The 14,116-nt window shown below is 48.0% G+C and overlaps 1 protein-coding gene across 1 annotated transcript in view; it reads right to left on the bottom strand.

The window, feature by feature from the left end:
- LOC148436274 (uncharacterized) overlaps nt 1-14,116 on the bottom strand; it is a 53,904-nt gene that overhangs the window by 24,697 nt on the left and 15,091 nt on the right. Inside the window, exons 4-9 of the mRNA XM_088465091.1 lie at nt 11,230-11,370; nt 5,396-5,587; nt 5,137-5,316; nt 4,490-4,741; nt 4,183-4,380; nt 3,980-4,103 (exon numbers count right to left, since the gene is read on the bottom strand). Coding sequence (XP_088321217.1) covers nt 3,980-4,103; nt 4,183-4,380; nt 4,490-4,741; nt 5,137-5,316; nt 5,396-5,587; nt 11,230-11,307 — 1,024 coding nt within the window. The 5' untranslated portion in view covers nt 11,308-11,370. The remainder of the gene's footprint in view (nt 1-3,979; nt 4,104-4,182; nt 4,381-4,489; nt 4,742-5,136; nt 5,317-5,395; nt 5,588-11,229; nt 11,371-14,116) is intronic.

The following is a 14,116-nucleotide window of genomic DNA, read 5'->3' as shown; positions in this document are numbered from 1 at the left end:
TTACTGGCTCTTCATAGACGGGGCATAGTGGTTATGGGTGGAGACTTTAATGTGACCCTTGATTGCCACCTGGACAGGTCCAAACCCCTCTCTAGGTCCCTTCAACAGTCTCATTCTCGAAACTCTGCCGCCCTAGCAGAGGAATTAGCGCATTACTTTGCCTGCAATAAGACCCCAAACATTACCTCTATGGGACGCCCATAAAGCAGTTATGCAGAGTTATTTAATCAGAGTATCTGCCCACGCTACTAAGTCTAGCGCTAAACGTATTCAAGATCTCTCGGAGCAGATAAGATCCCTTTCTTTTAAACACAATCAGGTTTCAGAGAATTGAACTTACTTTTGACAGCTAAGGCCGAGACTAGTTTAAAATGGACAAATCAATCCTTCTACGAAAAAGGGGATAAGGCCGACAGGCTTTTAGCTTCTAGGTTGCGGTCTAAAATTGCTCAAAGTAATGTGCTTTCCATCCGTTCCCCCACAGGTCACATCTTACGAAACCCTAAACTCATCACCCGGGCTTTTTTTCAACATTATGACAAGCTCTATAATACATTTGGGTCCTCTCGGATTTCACCCACACTTGGGACAAGGGGCCTGATTCAGAGCCGAACGCTCTGACCAGAGCGCTCGCTCTGAATCAGGGCCCTCCTCCATGAAAATGGAGCGGCCTCCTGGCCGCTCGCATAGTTGTGGGTGACCACCCACAGCATATGCGAGCGTCCATGATGATGGTCGCGATGGTCTTGACCATCGGGCTTGCGACGGAGACCCTGCGGTAGTGTCTCGCTGCTGCAAGCCCTGGAGTGATTTTGGCTCTATCAGAGCCAAAATCACTCCCACTGACATCACTAGTGATGTCAGTGGGGCCGGCTTCAGATGGTAGGCGTTCCCATGGGAATCAACATCGACAGCATGCCCCCTTTGGTGCGAGACCCGGAGCGATGGAGAGCCCGTCGCTCCCCGGGTCTCGCGCATGCGCACGACGGAGCTCCCTCCGTCGTGCGCATGCGCAGTGGGGGAACATCGACCCGCTTGCGAGCGTCCTGCGCTCGCGAGCGGGTCTGAATGACCCCCAAAGATCCCAAATTTTCTTTCACAATGCCACCTACCCCGCTTATCTTCGGAAGCAGCTTCTGCACTAAATGCTGAGATTTCTGAGGAGGAGGTCGTCTCCGCTATTAAACTTTTAAAGAGCAGCAAAGCACCAGGCCCTGAAGGTTTCACGGCCAGCTACTACAAAACCTTTCAACAACATCATATACCCCACTTGTCCGTCTTATTTAATGACATACTACAGGGAGCTCCCCTCTCTAAAACAGCTCTTGAGGCCAAGATTATCGTAATATCTAAAGAGGGCAAAGATACAACAAATTGTGCCCATATCTTTACTTAATGTGGATATTAAGATATATGCTAAAATTCTGGCCCTACGATTGAATACGGTGTTTCCTCAACTTAACCATAATGACCAGGTGTCCTTGAACTCCAGACTGCACATCCAATGAGGCACACTGAGGGTAAGACCTATCATATATATATATGCTGTGTGTCAGTTTTGGGACGGGTATTGGGGTGCGGGGCTCTCCTGGCTGGTGTGGCTGGACTGCTTCATGGCATCATAATGTTCACTTTTTCACTTATTTAGTTTGTTTTTTTATATATGTAGCACTTTATACACTTTTTATTATAACCTCCTACTTATGTAAGACTTAACACATAGTCTTTCTTTATTATTATTTAACCCTCACTTTAAAGCTCACACTATCGTGAAGCCATGCGGTGGTTCTGCTGGGTTGGCCTGGGGGGGGGCCCGTGCCCTGTATTTGTTCCATAGGAGTGTTAGGGACCTGCCTGATAGAGGTCACCTGGACATTGGTAGGCCCATAATTTTGGCCATTATTATGCCAAGAACCTCTTGTGCCATTTAGCAGTATTATTCGGTTCAGCATGGTAGAGTGTGCACTTGCATTTGTCTGTTTTTGCTGCAGCACTACAAGTCTCAGCAGATAGCACCTTACATTGTGCTTAGGGTGTACAATCTAGGGCCCCTCCCCCTATGTATTCTTTTACAGATGGTACCTGGTCCCTACTAGATTACATAACATTTTTCCTTCTCTTTCCCCTCGGTGTTGGAGAGGTTGCGCTGCTCTAGATTGTTTTATTCATATCTGGTGGGCTTGCCCCAAAATAGCGCGTTATTGGGATTTGATTGCAAATTTGTTAAGTAAGGTAATGAATGCTCCCATAACCAAAGATTCTTGGTCTTCTCTCTTGGGCTTGCCAATAGCAACGTTAGACACAATCTCCAGCAAGCGGGTGGTTCAAATGTTGAACACAGCCAGATGCCTCGTTGCATTATACTGGGAACGTATAGAAACTCCTCCTCTCCGCCTAGTTACTGATGAAATATGGCACTTGGCAAGTATGGAGAAGATCACTGCTTATCTTAACAATAGATCCTCTAATTTCGTACAGATTTGGAATCCTTGGTACAATTATCAAAATCCCTCACATAGCTCCCGCCTACTGGGTGGCCTTTCGGCTCTTCTGTTCTGATCATCTACTTCTATCTATTCACTTCTCTTTCTCCATTTACTTTTGTAGATGTTTCATTCGAACATACGATGATCGTGTTTGCGATGTTATACCAGTGTGGCCTCCCACCCCATCCCACCCCTTATCTTTTTTCTCTCCTCCCTTCATTCTTTTCTTTTCTCTTGTATCTTTCTCTTTCTCCTACCTTTGTTTTTGCAGCTAATGTACAATTGTTTACAATATTATGTTATATTATAATTCTCTTATCAATATATCCTTCGGTTGCCCATTTGACTCACAATGTTTTCCCTTTTCTTATCTGAAGACTTATATTGTGTATGTCTTATATATTCTAATTAAAAATAAACGAAAAAAAAAAAAGAGTGGTCTTTAATGTTTAGTAGCCCTGTCTCTGACACCTCCACAGTACGATTACACAGGGTGTCTTAGCCCCTTGCTACTGAGTAGATTTGGGTCTGGTGCCTCTGATAAGTGTCCTACATGTTCTACTCCACAGTGCCCGTTTTGGCATCTCCTCTGGGAATGCTCTGCTGTCCATGCGTTTTGGTCCCAAGTCCATCACCAGAACGGGAGGTAGTGTTCCCCTTTTATTCCCTAAAATGTGTATTTTTGGTTTGGGTCTTTTAGAGAGGGTTCATCGTTTAACGGGTCAATATATATTAAATGCATTGACTCTGGCCAAGGTTTGTATTGCCCGCACCTGGATGGCATAAAGGGGCCCTAATTTTGCTGAGTGGTGGGGCATGAATTTTTATATACTAAGCGTAACTGTATTCTCAAATATGATTGTACTTGGGGCCCATGGATTGCTTCCTATTATGTTGCTGGATTGAGATTTCAGACACCGATGTTTTGGCACTCAGCGGGGCGGCACAATAATGATTTGGTATTCTGAGTCTTCGCTTGTAATTTTTATGCTGTATTGGATAGTTGATAATTAATTTGCGCAGATATTTTTATTTATTTTTATATACTGGATATGACTCTAATCTTATTAATGTGTTTATATGACAATGGCTGTATACAAATTTTTTTATTTATTTTTTTTAAATGTTTGATATTTTTTTTCGGGCTTATTAGGGGGTAGATATATTTTTTGTATTGTTTTTCCTTTTGTTATGAAAAAGTTTCCTAAATAAACTAAATTTAAAAAAAAAATATATATATATAATATATATGTCTGATAATATTACTCAACTATGTGTTGAGACATTTAAGTTAGTTAAGAGTATAAATCATGTAGCATAGTTTGATATAATTATGTTAACCAAATACTGTATATGATATTGAAGATCATTTAAATCAAGTGCTGGAATAAACACGAGTTGTTATAGGTGATAAATACTGCAACAAGGAATATGCAATAGTGGTGAGCAGTACTATGGTTTATCCTTTACACTACATGACAGTCTCCTCTTACCCAGTGATGTGAGGGGCCGGTGATTCTCCATCATCACGTCCTTGTACAGACCCCTGTGTCCTTCTATATACTCCCACTCCTCCATGGAGAAATAGACAGTGACGTCCTCACACCTTATAGGAACCTGACACACACAATGATACAGTCATCACCCAGACACATCCCCTGGTGTTACTGTATAATGTCCCATTCCCAGTAGTCACCTCTCCAGTCAGCAGCTGAATGATCTTGTTGGTGAGTTCCAGGATCTTCTGGTCATTGTGTCTCTCGTGTATCAGTGAGTGAGGTGGAGGCACCGTGATGGGGCTCTGGGTCCTGCTCAGTCCTCCTGACACATGGGGATGGCTGCTGGATGTCTCAGTCTCACGCTCTCCGGATGTCTTCTTCACTACTGTGTAATCCTGTATATTGAGAGACATTAATGTATAAACTGTGACTTTCCCAGAATTACCCATCTCCCCAGTCAGGTCCCTGTGCTAGAAATAGAGACAAGGACACTTATGTCTTAACCTGGTTAAGTCCTTTTCTTCGAACTCCATAGGGGAACAAGCAGAGACGATGGGTATAGGTGGAGCCGGAGGAGTCGTCGTCCAGGATGTTGGTGAGTTCCAGGATCTTCTGGTCATTGTGTCTCTCATGTATCAGTGAGTGAGGTGGAGGCACCGTGATGGGGTTCTGGGTCCTGCTCAGTCGTCCTGACACACGGGGGCGGCCGCTGGGTGTCACACGATCTCTGGAGCTCTTCTTCACTACTGAGTAATCCTGTGTACAAGATTCATTAAATTATACCTTGTGAACAATACATGTAGCATATCATTAAGAGTTAGAAGATCTATTGGCTTAGAAGAAGGCAAAACAATCATAAAAGCCAATTTCAATTATTGCTTACATTAAGTTTCAGTTCTTTAAAGACAGTCTACATATTGGGCTGAAATTTCAGATAGTGAAGAGTAAATTGATTTTGCACATTCTGGTCAGTTCAAGGTCACTGACAAAAAGAAATAAAAAAAATAATGCAAATTACACTTCATATGTATAAAGAATCTATTACCACCGCCCTCACTATTTTATCACCAATGTCGTATGTACCTATATTCTACAGGCCTTTGCTGTCATGTGTGAGACAAGGATGATGTGACATTCCCAGAATCCCTCACCTCTCCAGTCAGCAGATGGATGATGTCCAGGGAGAGATTTAATATCCTGTCAGTCATATCTATCTTCTCAGTCTGCTGATTCTCCATCATCACGTCCTTGTACAGACCCCTGTGTCCTTCCATATACTCCCACTCCTCCATGGAGAAATACACAGTGACGTCCTCACATCTTATAGGAACCTGACACACACAATGATACAGTCATCATCCAGACACATCCCCTGGTGTTACTGTACAATGTCCCATTCCCAGCAGTAACCTCTCCAGTCAGCAGCTGAATGATCTTGTTGGGGAGTTCCAGGATCTTCTGGTCATTGTGTCTCTCATGTATCAGTGAGTGAGGTGGAGGCACAGTGATGGGGCTCTGGGTCCTGCTCAGTCCTCCTGACACACGGGGGCGACTGCTGGGTGTCTCACACTCACCGGATGTCCTCTTCACTACTGTGTAATCCTGTGTATTGAGAGAAACAAAAAAACTAGGTGGGACACTGAAGCTCTGTCAGAGTTTTTATTAGTGAGCGTAAACATGCAAAACAGATACGAATGGTATATTTTCTGAATACAACCTCATGTATACTATATACTCTCTAGTACAGTGTATACAGCACTTCCCTCTGACTATATCCAATTGGTCAGCAGCTCGGAGTATTGGTCTATGTACAGCCACGACAGCCACATCCCCTTGCTGTTTGCACTACTTGGCTCAAAGCTGACAATGCATCTGTAGGGTCCAGCCATAGGCAGAGTACTGAGCACAGGTGGCCAATCACAGATGACAGGAGTGGTAACTGCTTCATACATTAGACAGTGACTGTACCAATGGTTACAGATAATATGAGATATGGTAAGAACTTACCCATGTTATCTCTATTTCGACGAAGTCCATAGGGTTCCACAGGATACCTTGGGGTATAGGCGATGACATCAGACACCGGGCACCACAGAGTTAAATATTCAACCTCCCAGGATGCACTGGGGTCCCCCACCTATACCCCGCCCCCGAGCCAAGGCAAACCAGTTACGTAACAAGTCATAGGCCGAAGGAGAAGAAAGAGGGAGAAGAAAGTTCTGGAACACACAAGAATCACATTCTCACCAGAAGGAGACTGAAAAACAGGTGACCAGAGCAAAGCCCATCTGCAGTACAGGTGCGACAGGGCGGGAGTCCTGTGGAACCCTATGGACTTCGTAGAAATAGAGATAACAATGGTAAGTTCTTACCATATCTCATATTTTATACATCAGGGTCCATAGGGTATCCACAAGTTACCTTGGGGATGTCCCAAAGCAGTATCCTTTAAGGGTGGGGACGCTCCTGTGCTGAAAGGAGAATCCGCCGCCCGAAGGAAGCACCCTGAGAGGCGAAGGTATCGAATGCATAATACCTCATAAAAAAGGTATGGATAAAAGACTACTAGGCGGCCTTGAAAAGCTGAACCGCAGAGGCACCACGTCAAGCTGCCCATGAAGGACCCACAGACCTAGTGGAATGAGCCCTAACAGAAGATGGAACAGGAAGGCCTTCATGAACATAAGCTTCAGAAATTGCCATGCAAATCCATCCTGCGACAGTTTGCTTAGTGGCAGGCCAACCCTTCTTACAGAAGCCATATAGGACAAACAAGGAGTCCGACTTCCTAAAAGAATTGGTGCGGTCAACATAAATCCTTAGAGCCCGCACCACATCCAAGGTGGCCTCACCAACCGAGAGGTCTGGTCAATTAAAGGCCGGCACAATAATTTCCTCGTTGATGTGGAAACTAGACACCACCTTTGGGAGGAAACTAGGGCGAGTGCGAAACACCGCCCTGTCCCTATGAAAAATGAGAAAGGGAGGTCAACATGAGAGAGCCCCCAATTCTGAGACCCTTCTGTCCGAAGCAATGGCCAGCAGGAATACAGTCTTAGCTGTAAGCCATTTCAAATCCACTGATCCCAGTGGTTCAAATGGCGGTCCTTGGAGAGCCCTCAGGACTACAGCCAGATCCCAAGGAGCCAGAGGTGGAACAAAGGGAGGCTGAATAGGAAGTACACCTTGCATAAAGGTGCGGACATCAGGAAGAGTAGCAATCCTATGCTGAAACCACACTGACAGGGCAGAAACCTGCACCTTCAGAGAAGCAAGGCGAAGACCATGATCTAAGCCCGCCTGTAGGAAAGCCAACACTCTGGATATCCGGAACACCTGAGGATCATAGCCTCTAGGGCGACACTACTCAAAGAAAGTATGCCATACTCAATGGTAAATTCTTGCAGACGTAGGCTTACGAGCTCTTAGCATGGTGTTAACTACAGAACTGTAAAAACCCCTGGACCTTAAGAGGGCTTTCTCAACAGCCAGGCCGTCAAAGACAGACGACTCAGGTCCGAGTAATAACAAGGACCCTGTGGCAACAGGTCCAGACATAGAGGCAACAGCATTGGAGTGTCTACGGAGAGACTCCGAAAGTCTGAGTACCAGTGACGTCTGGGCCACACTGAAGCTATCAACAGGAGTGTGCCGCCTTCTTGCTTGAATTTCCGAACCACTCGAGGAAGAAGGGAGAACGGAGGGAAGAGGTACGCCAACTGGAAGGTCCACAGGACCGACAGAGCGTCTACCAGAAGAGCCTCCGCGTCTCTTGTACTTGACCCGTACACAGGCAGCTTGTTGTTGTGTCGGGAGACCATGAGGTCTACCTCTGGAAGGCCCCACTTGTCCACCAGGAGTTGAAACAACTCCTGGTGAAGAGACCATTCTCCCGGATGAACATCCTGACGGCTGAGGAAGTCCGCTTCTCAGTTGAGGACTCCAGGGATGAACACCGCCGAGATGGCAGGGAGAAGGTCGTCCGCCCAAGTCAGGAAGCGGAACACCTCTGATAGCGCTGCTCCTTGGCGGTTTATGTAAGCCACCGTGGTGGCGTTGTCCGATTGTACCTGCACGGGTTTTCCGTGAAGAACATGTTTTGCTTGCTGGAGAGCATTGAATACCGCGCAAAATTCCAAGATGTTTAATGGAAGCGCAGGTTACGCCGGGGTCCACCTGCACTGGAACAAGTGTTGACCCGTCACTGCTCCCCAGCCTCGGAGACTGGCGTCCATCGTCAGAAGGACCCAGTTTGCCACCCAAAAGGGACGTCCTCTGTTCAGGTGAGTCGTCCGCAACCACCAGGCCAGAGACAGACGAACCTCCGGAGAAAGCACCATGGGGCAACCCATTCCATCTGGAGAGGATCAACTGCTGCCGAGGTCTGGAGTGAAACTAGTCATATTCCACCATGTAGAAAATAACACCATGGAGCCCAGTAACCTCATCGCAGAGTGAATAGACATTCAGCGGCTCTGAAGGCAACTGCGTACACTTGTTTGTAATGCAGAGATCTTTTCCTCCGTCACAAAGATCCTCTGTTGTTGAGAGTCCAACAGGGCCCCGAGATGGAACATCCTCTGCGAGGGAACCAGGGTGGATTTCTTCTAGTTTATTAATCAGCCGTGATTCTGCAATACAGAGATTGTCAGTTGCAGATGAAACTGGAGGACCTCTAGAGACTGTGCTAACAACAGAAGGTCGTCCAGATAAGGTAACAAGCGGACCCCATGCATCCGCAGGTGGGCTGCCATTACCGCCATGACTTTGGTAAAGACTCGAGGCGCCGTTGCCAGACCAAAGGACAGTGCCTGGAACTGAAAATGTTGGTCGAGCAATGCAAACCAGAGGAATTGTTGATGCGTTAAGATAATGGGGACATGCAGGTAAGCGTCCTGAATGTCCAATGACACCATGAAGTCCCTAGGCTCCATCGCCAAGATAATGGAACGCAGGGTCTCCATCCTGAACTGAGGCACCCTCAAGGACTTGTTGAGGGATTTGAGGTTGAGGATGGGTCGGTAAGAACAATATCGTTCAGCGTGTATGCTCAATGTCGGGAACGACATTGAGCCCGGCAGGTGAGGGGACAACACTGAACGATATCGCTCATGGAGCATATCATTCCGTGTGTACCCGACATAACAGAAAAAAAATAATGCAGAAAAATAGTGCATTTCCCCAGTCACGCAGAGCCGCACCCATCAGATGAGGCCGCGCCGGCAGCATATTCGCCTGGCATGTGACAACTCATCATTACCAGTGTGCGCTTACACCTGCCCTGCAGTGGCAGACCCTCGGACGTCCCAATAGGCGCATGTGTGCGCGCTCCTCCTTTCTGAGCACATGGAGCAGTTCTGCACACTGTACAGCTACACAATATGTAATTGCTCTGCCTCATCACCTACTTGTAAAACGTAATTACACCTTACAGGACGGCAACACAAACCCCCATAATGTATTAAATGTATCAGTTTCAGATGTGCTGTAGGACGGAATGGGTATGATATACCGCCGGCCGCAGCCCGACAGGAGCAGAGTGCGACGCAGCGGCAGCCAGACAGCGCTGGAAATCCCGATCGTGGATAGGTAAGTATCCACTAACCTAACCCCCCTAACCCTCCTTAGGGGTGCCTAACCCTAACTTCCCCCCCCAAGTGCCTAACCCTAATCCCCCCTCTAAGTGCCTAACCCTAACCACCCCCTTCCCCGCTGCCTAAACCTAAGTCCCCCCCGGGGGTGCCTAACCCTAACTCTCCCTCCCCCTAGCCTAACCCTAACCCTCCCGGGGGGGTGCCTAACCCTAAGTCCCCCCCGGGAGCCCTAAACCTAACTCTCCCCCCCGCGGCTGTCCGCTCGCGGCGCCAGGCATCACTACGATCGTGATGCCGGGCGCCGGTCTCCCGGCGTCGGGGAAATGCGGGCGTCTACATCTAGACGCCCGGCATTTCACCCTTGCCGGGATAACACAGTCGGGAAGCCCGCTGCCGGTATATAGGCAGTCGGCTTCCCGATTGCTTCCCTGTAGGACTGATACCTGTATCTGACACTGACTACATGGTGCCCGCTTCCAGCTGTGCAGGTGAGAAGACTCAGGCAGCACAGACGGTACCAGAGGGAGAACATACGCCACCCTGGGGGCCAGGAAGCAGAGACTCATGGGAGGAATGCGCTATAATAACACCCTATGATGAGAGCAACTAGTGCCCTGCACGGTTACTAATAGTTACACCCACTAGATACAACCTGCCATCAGGAACACTTCCCCTAAAATAATTTGCATTGTGCTGTGTAGTATTTTCATTTGTATAATATGTAAGTTAATGTTAGCAAGGGTGTTTTGATCATCCTAAGGCCATCTCCAGGCACAGACCACTGTCATTACACCCTGCGGGACTTTGGGCTATATCAGTTGCTTATGATATGATCATGTACAGATGGGTGAACGTGTCCTTTGTATACAGTGGCCTACACACAACATTTACAATTACTCCTTCAGGTGTTCATCATAGTATCTCTGGAAATGGTTTTAAAATGTTACCAATAATCAGCAGTGATCAGACTGAGACACTCCCAGACTCCCCCACCTCCCCAGTCATGTCCCTGTGTTAGTAATAAGAGATAATAGTGATGTCACTGTGACACTCCCAGACTCCCTCACCGCCCCAGTCAGGTCCCTGTGTTAGTAATAGATATAACAGTGATGTCACTGTGACACTCCCAGACTCCCTCACCTCCCCAGTCAGGTCCCTTCTGTTAGCAATAGAGATAATAGTGATGTCACTGTGACACTCCCAGACTCCCTCACCTCCCCAGTCATGTCCCTGTGTTAGGGTGGGTACACACCTAAACGACCGGCAATCGTGCCAATGTTCAGGGCATTTTGCCTTCACCCTGGACATCGCATGATTGCGGGTACACACTGCACGATTACTTGTTCCGTCCTTCATTAATATGTATGGCACCACATGCGATATCGTGTGATTGGCTGGACAGCACAACCAATCAGACGATATCACACACTACCGCGGGGGCGCTCAAATCAGACATACACACTGCACCATATGCCCGATTTGTCGTTACGATCTGGGTAAATTGGGCCAATATCGTGCAGGTGTGTACCCACCCTTAGTAATAGTGATGTCACAGAGCCACTCCCAAACTCCCTCACCTCCCCAGTCAGGTCCCTGTATTCGTAATAGAGATAAGAGTGATGTCACTGTGGCATTCCCAGAACACCTCACCTTTCCTATAAGCAGCTGGATAATCTCCAGAGCGAGGTTTAATATTCTTTCAGTCATGTGACTCCTGTCCTCGTTCATCCTCCGTGATGTAATTTACGTGACTTCTAGGAAAGACTCTCCGGTTCCTCGCAGCTAAATATTCTAGGAATAAATAGAACCGTTAAAATAAATATTACAGCGTTTACAAGCACCATAGTCATATAGCAACTCTGTATTATTCACTTCCTAACTAATTCTGCTAGTCCCACGCTTGTAGACTGTACAATATGAGATGTCAGCGGTAGAAGACAAAAAGAATTAGAGTTATGGTAAAATTTACCTTCGTTAACTCTCTTTCTGCGAAGTCCATAGGGTCCACAGGAATACTTTGGGGTTTAGGTGGAGGTTAGGACCAGATACCTGACAGTTAAGCTGTCGACTCTCAGGATGCACTGGTCCTTCCCCCTATACTGCGCCCCCAAACCAGATGCCCTTCAGTTAGTTAGCAAGCCAGTGGCAGGAGGAGGACAGGAGAGAAGGAAGACTGGTACACAGAAGAAACACACTCTCATACAAGGGAGACGGAGAACAGTGACCAGGAAAACCAACCCAGAGAAGCCATGGGCGTCAGGGCGGGCGCCCTGTGGACCCTATAGATTTTGAAAAAAAGAGAGTTAACGAATGTAAGTTTTACCATATCTCATTGTTTTCATCACGGTCCATATGGATCCACAGGGATACTTTAGGGATGTCCCAAAGCAGTATTCAAGAGCGGGGACTCTCCTGAGCCGACAGGAGTATCCGGTGCCCAAAATGAAGCATTCTGAGAGGCAAATGTATCAAAGGCATAGAACACTGGTCGGGGAACAGGGGTAAATTACCCCAAATGGGGTAAAAATGAAATTCCTGGGGGTAATGGACGGACAGCCGGGAATGCATATTAATCATTGCATGCCCGACTGTCCGTCCATTACCCTCAGGAATGGAGGTCACTGGCGCCGGCTGCGGCGCCAGTGACCTCCAGCCCGGCGCCGCAGGGAGGCCCTAAGCTGGATGCCCGCTGAGATGTTATTATCAGCGGGTGCCTGGCTCCTTCCCTGCAGCGCTGCATTAGCCGAAGGCTGGAGTTCTGTTCTGGACTCCAGCTTCCGGCTCTCCCCATGCGCACTATGGGATAGACATCATGACGTCTCTCCCATAGTCCCGAGGAGCAGCCGGGTGAACAGGATGGCGGCGGATGCAGGAGCGGGGATTAAGGTGTTTTTTTATTTTATTTATTGTACAAGCGGCACAACTACAGGGGCATTATATGGGGGCACTATATGGGGGCACTGCTACAGGGGCATAAGTATGGCAGCACTGCTACAGGGGCATTATATATGGGCACTACTATAGGGGCATAACAATGGGGGCACTGCTACAGGGGCACTATATGGGGCACTGCTACAGGGGCACTATATGGGGGCATAACAATGGGGGCACTGCTACAGGGGCATAAGAATGGCGGCACTACTACAGGGGCATTATATATGGGCATAATATGGGGGCATAACAATGGGGGCACTGCTACAGGGGCATTATATGGGGGCACTACTACAGGGGCGCAACTACGGGGGCACTAATACAGGGGCATTATATGGGGGCACTACTACAGGGGCATTATATGAAGGCACTACTACAGGGGCATTATATGGGGCACTACTATATGATTTCCTTCATTTCAAATCAAGGGGGGTAATGTCGGCGTATCTATATATATTTTGGGGTAAAAGGTAAAAAAGTTCCCTGACCCCTGGCATAGAACCTCAGAAAGGTGTGGACAGGAGCACGTGGCCGCCTTACAAAGCTGTTTAGCCACGGCGTCCCACAGAGCGAGTGGAATGAGCACAGGGAGACTCGTCTGACAGTAAACCTGTGAGATAGCCAATGCGAATCCATCTGGCCAGGGTCTGTTTGTTAGCCGGCCAGCCTTTCTTGTGGAATCCACAGAGGACAAAATTGAGAATCTGTTTTCCTAAAAGAAAAAGGTATGGTCCACGTAGATCCTGAGGGCATGGACAACATCCAATGAAGCCTCACCAGCCGAAAGGTCAGGTGAACAGAAGGCAGGGACTACAATTTCCTCATTGATTACAAAGAACTGCCCTATCTGGATGAAAAATTAGATATGGGGAGAGACACGACAGTGCCCCATAGTCTGACACTAGAGGCAATAGGCAGAATAAAATAAGATATATGGTAAGAACTTACCCTTGTTATCTCTATTTCTACGAAGTCCATAGGGTTCCACAGGATACCTTGGGGTATAGGTGATGGCGGCAGACATCCGGGCACCACAGAGTTAAAAATTCTCCATCCTCCCAGGATGCACTGGGGTCCCTCTCCTATACCCCGCCCCCGAGCCTCAGGCACTCAGTTACGTCACAAGCCATAGGCCGGAGGAGGAGAAAAGAGAGAGAAGTCTGGAACACACAAGAAATCACATTCTCACCAGAGGGAGACTGAAAAACCGGTGACCAGAGCAAAGCCCATCTGCTGAACAGGTGCGACAGGGCGGGAGTCCTGTGGAACCCTATGGACTTCGTAGAAATAGAGATAACAAGGGTAAGTTCTTACCATGGGGGTCATTCAGACCCACTCGCGAGCGGCAGTACGCTCGCAAGTGGGTCGATGGTCCCCACTGCACATGCGCACGACGGAGGGAGCTCCGTCGTGCGCATGCGCGAGACCCGGCGAGCGACGGGCTTTCCATCGCTCGGGGTCTCGCACCAAAGGGGGCGTGCTGTCGATGTTTATTGATAGCACGCCCCCTTTGGTGGGCGTGCCTGCCAGACGGAGGCGTTCCCATGGGAACGCCTACCGTCTGAAGCCGGCCCTACTGACATCACTAGTGACTCCTGGCCTTGCG

This window comes from Taudactylus pleione, unplaced genomic scaffold (genome assembly GCF_031769625.1).
Source record: "Taudactylus pleione unplaced genomic scaffold, aTauple2 ptg001845l, whole genome shotgun sequence".
Taxonomy (NCBI): domain Eukaryota; kingdom Metazoa; phylum Chordata; class Amphibia; order Anura; family Myobatrachidae; genus Taudactylus; species Taudactylus pleione.
Note: the sequence above shows the minus strand (reverse complement) of the source record. Positions and strands in the feature narration are given on the sequence as shown.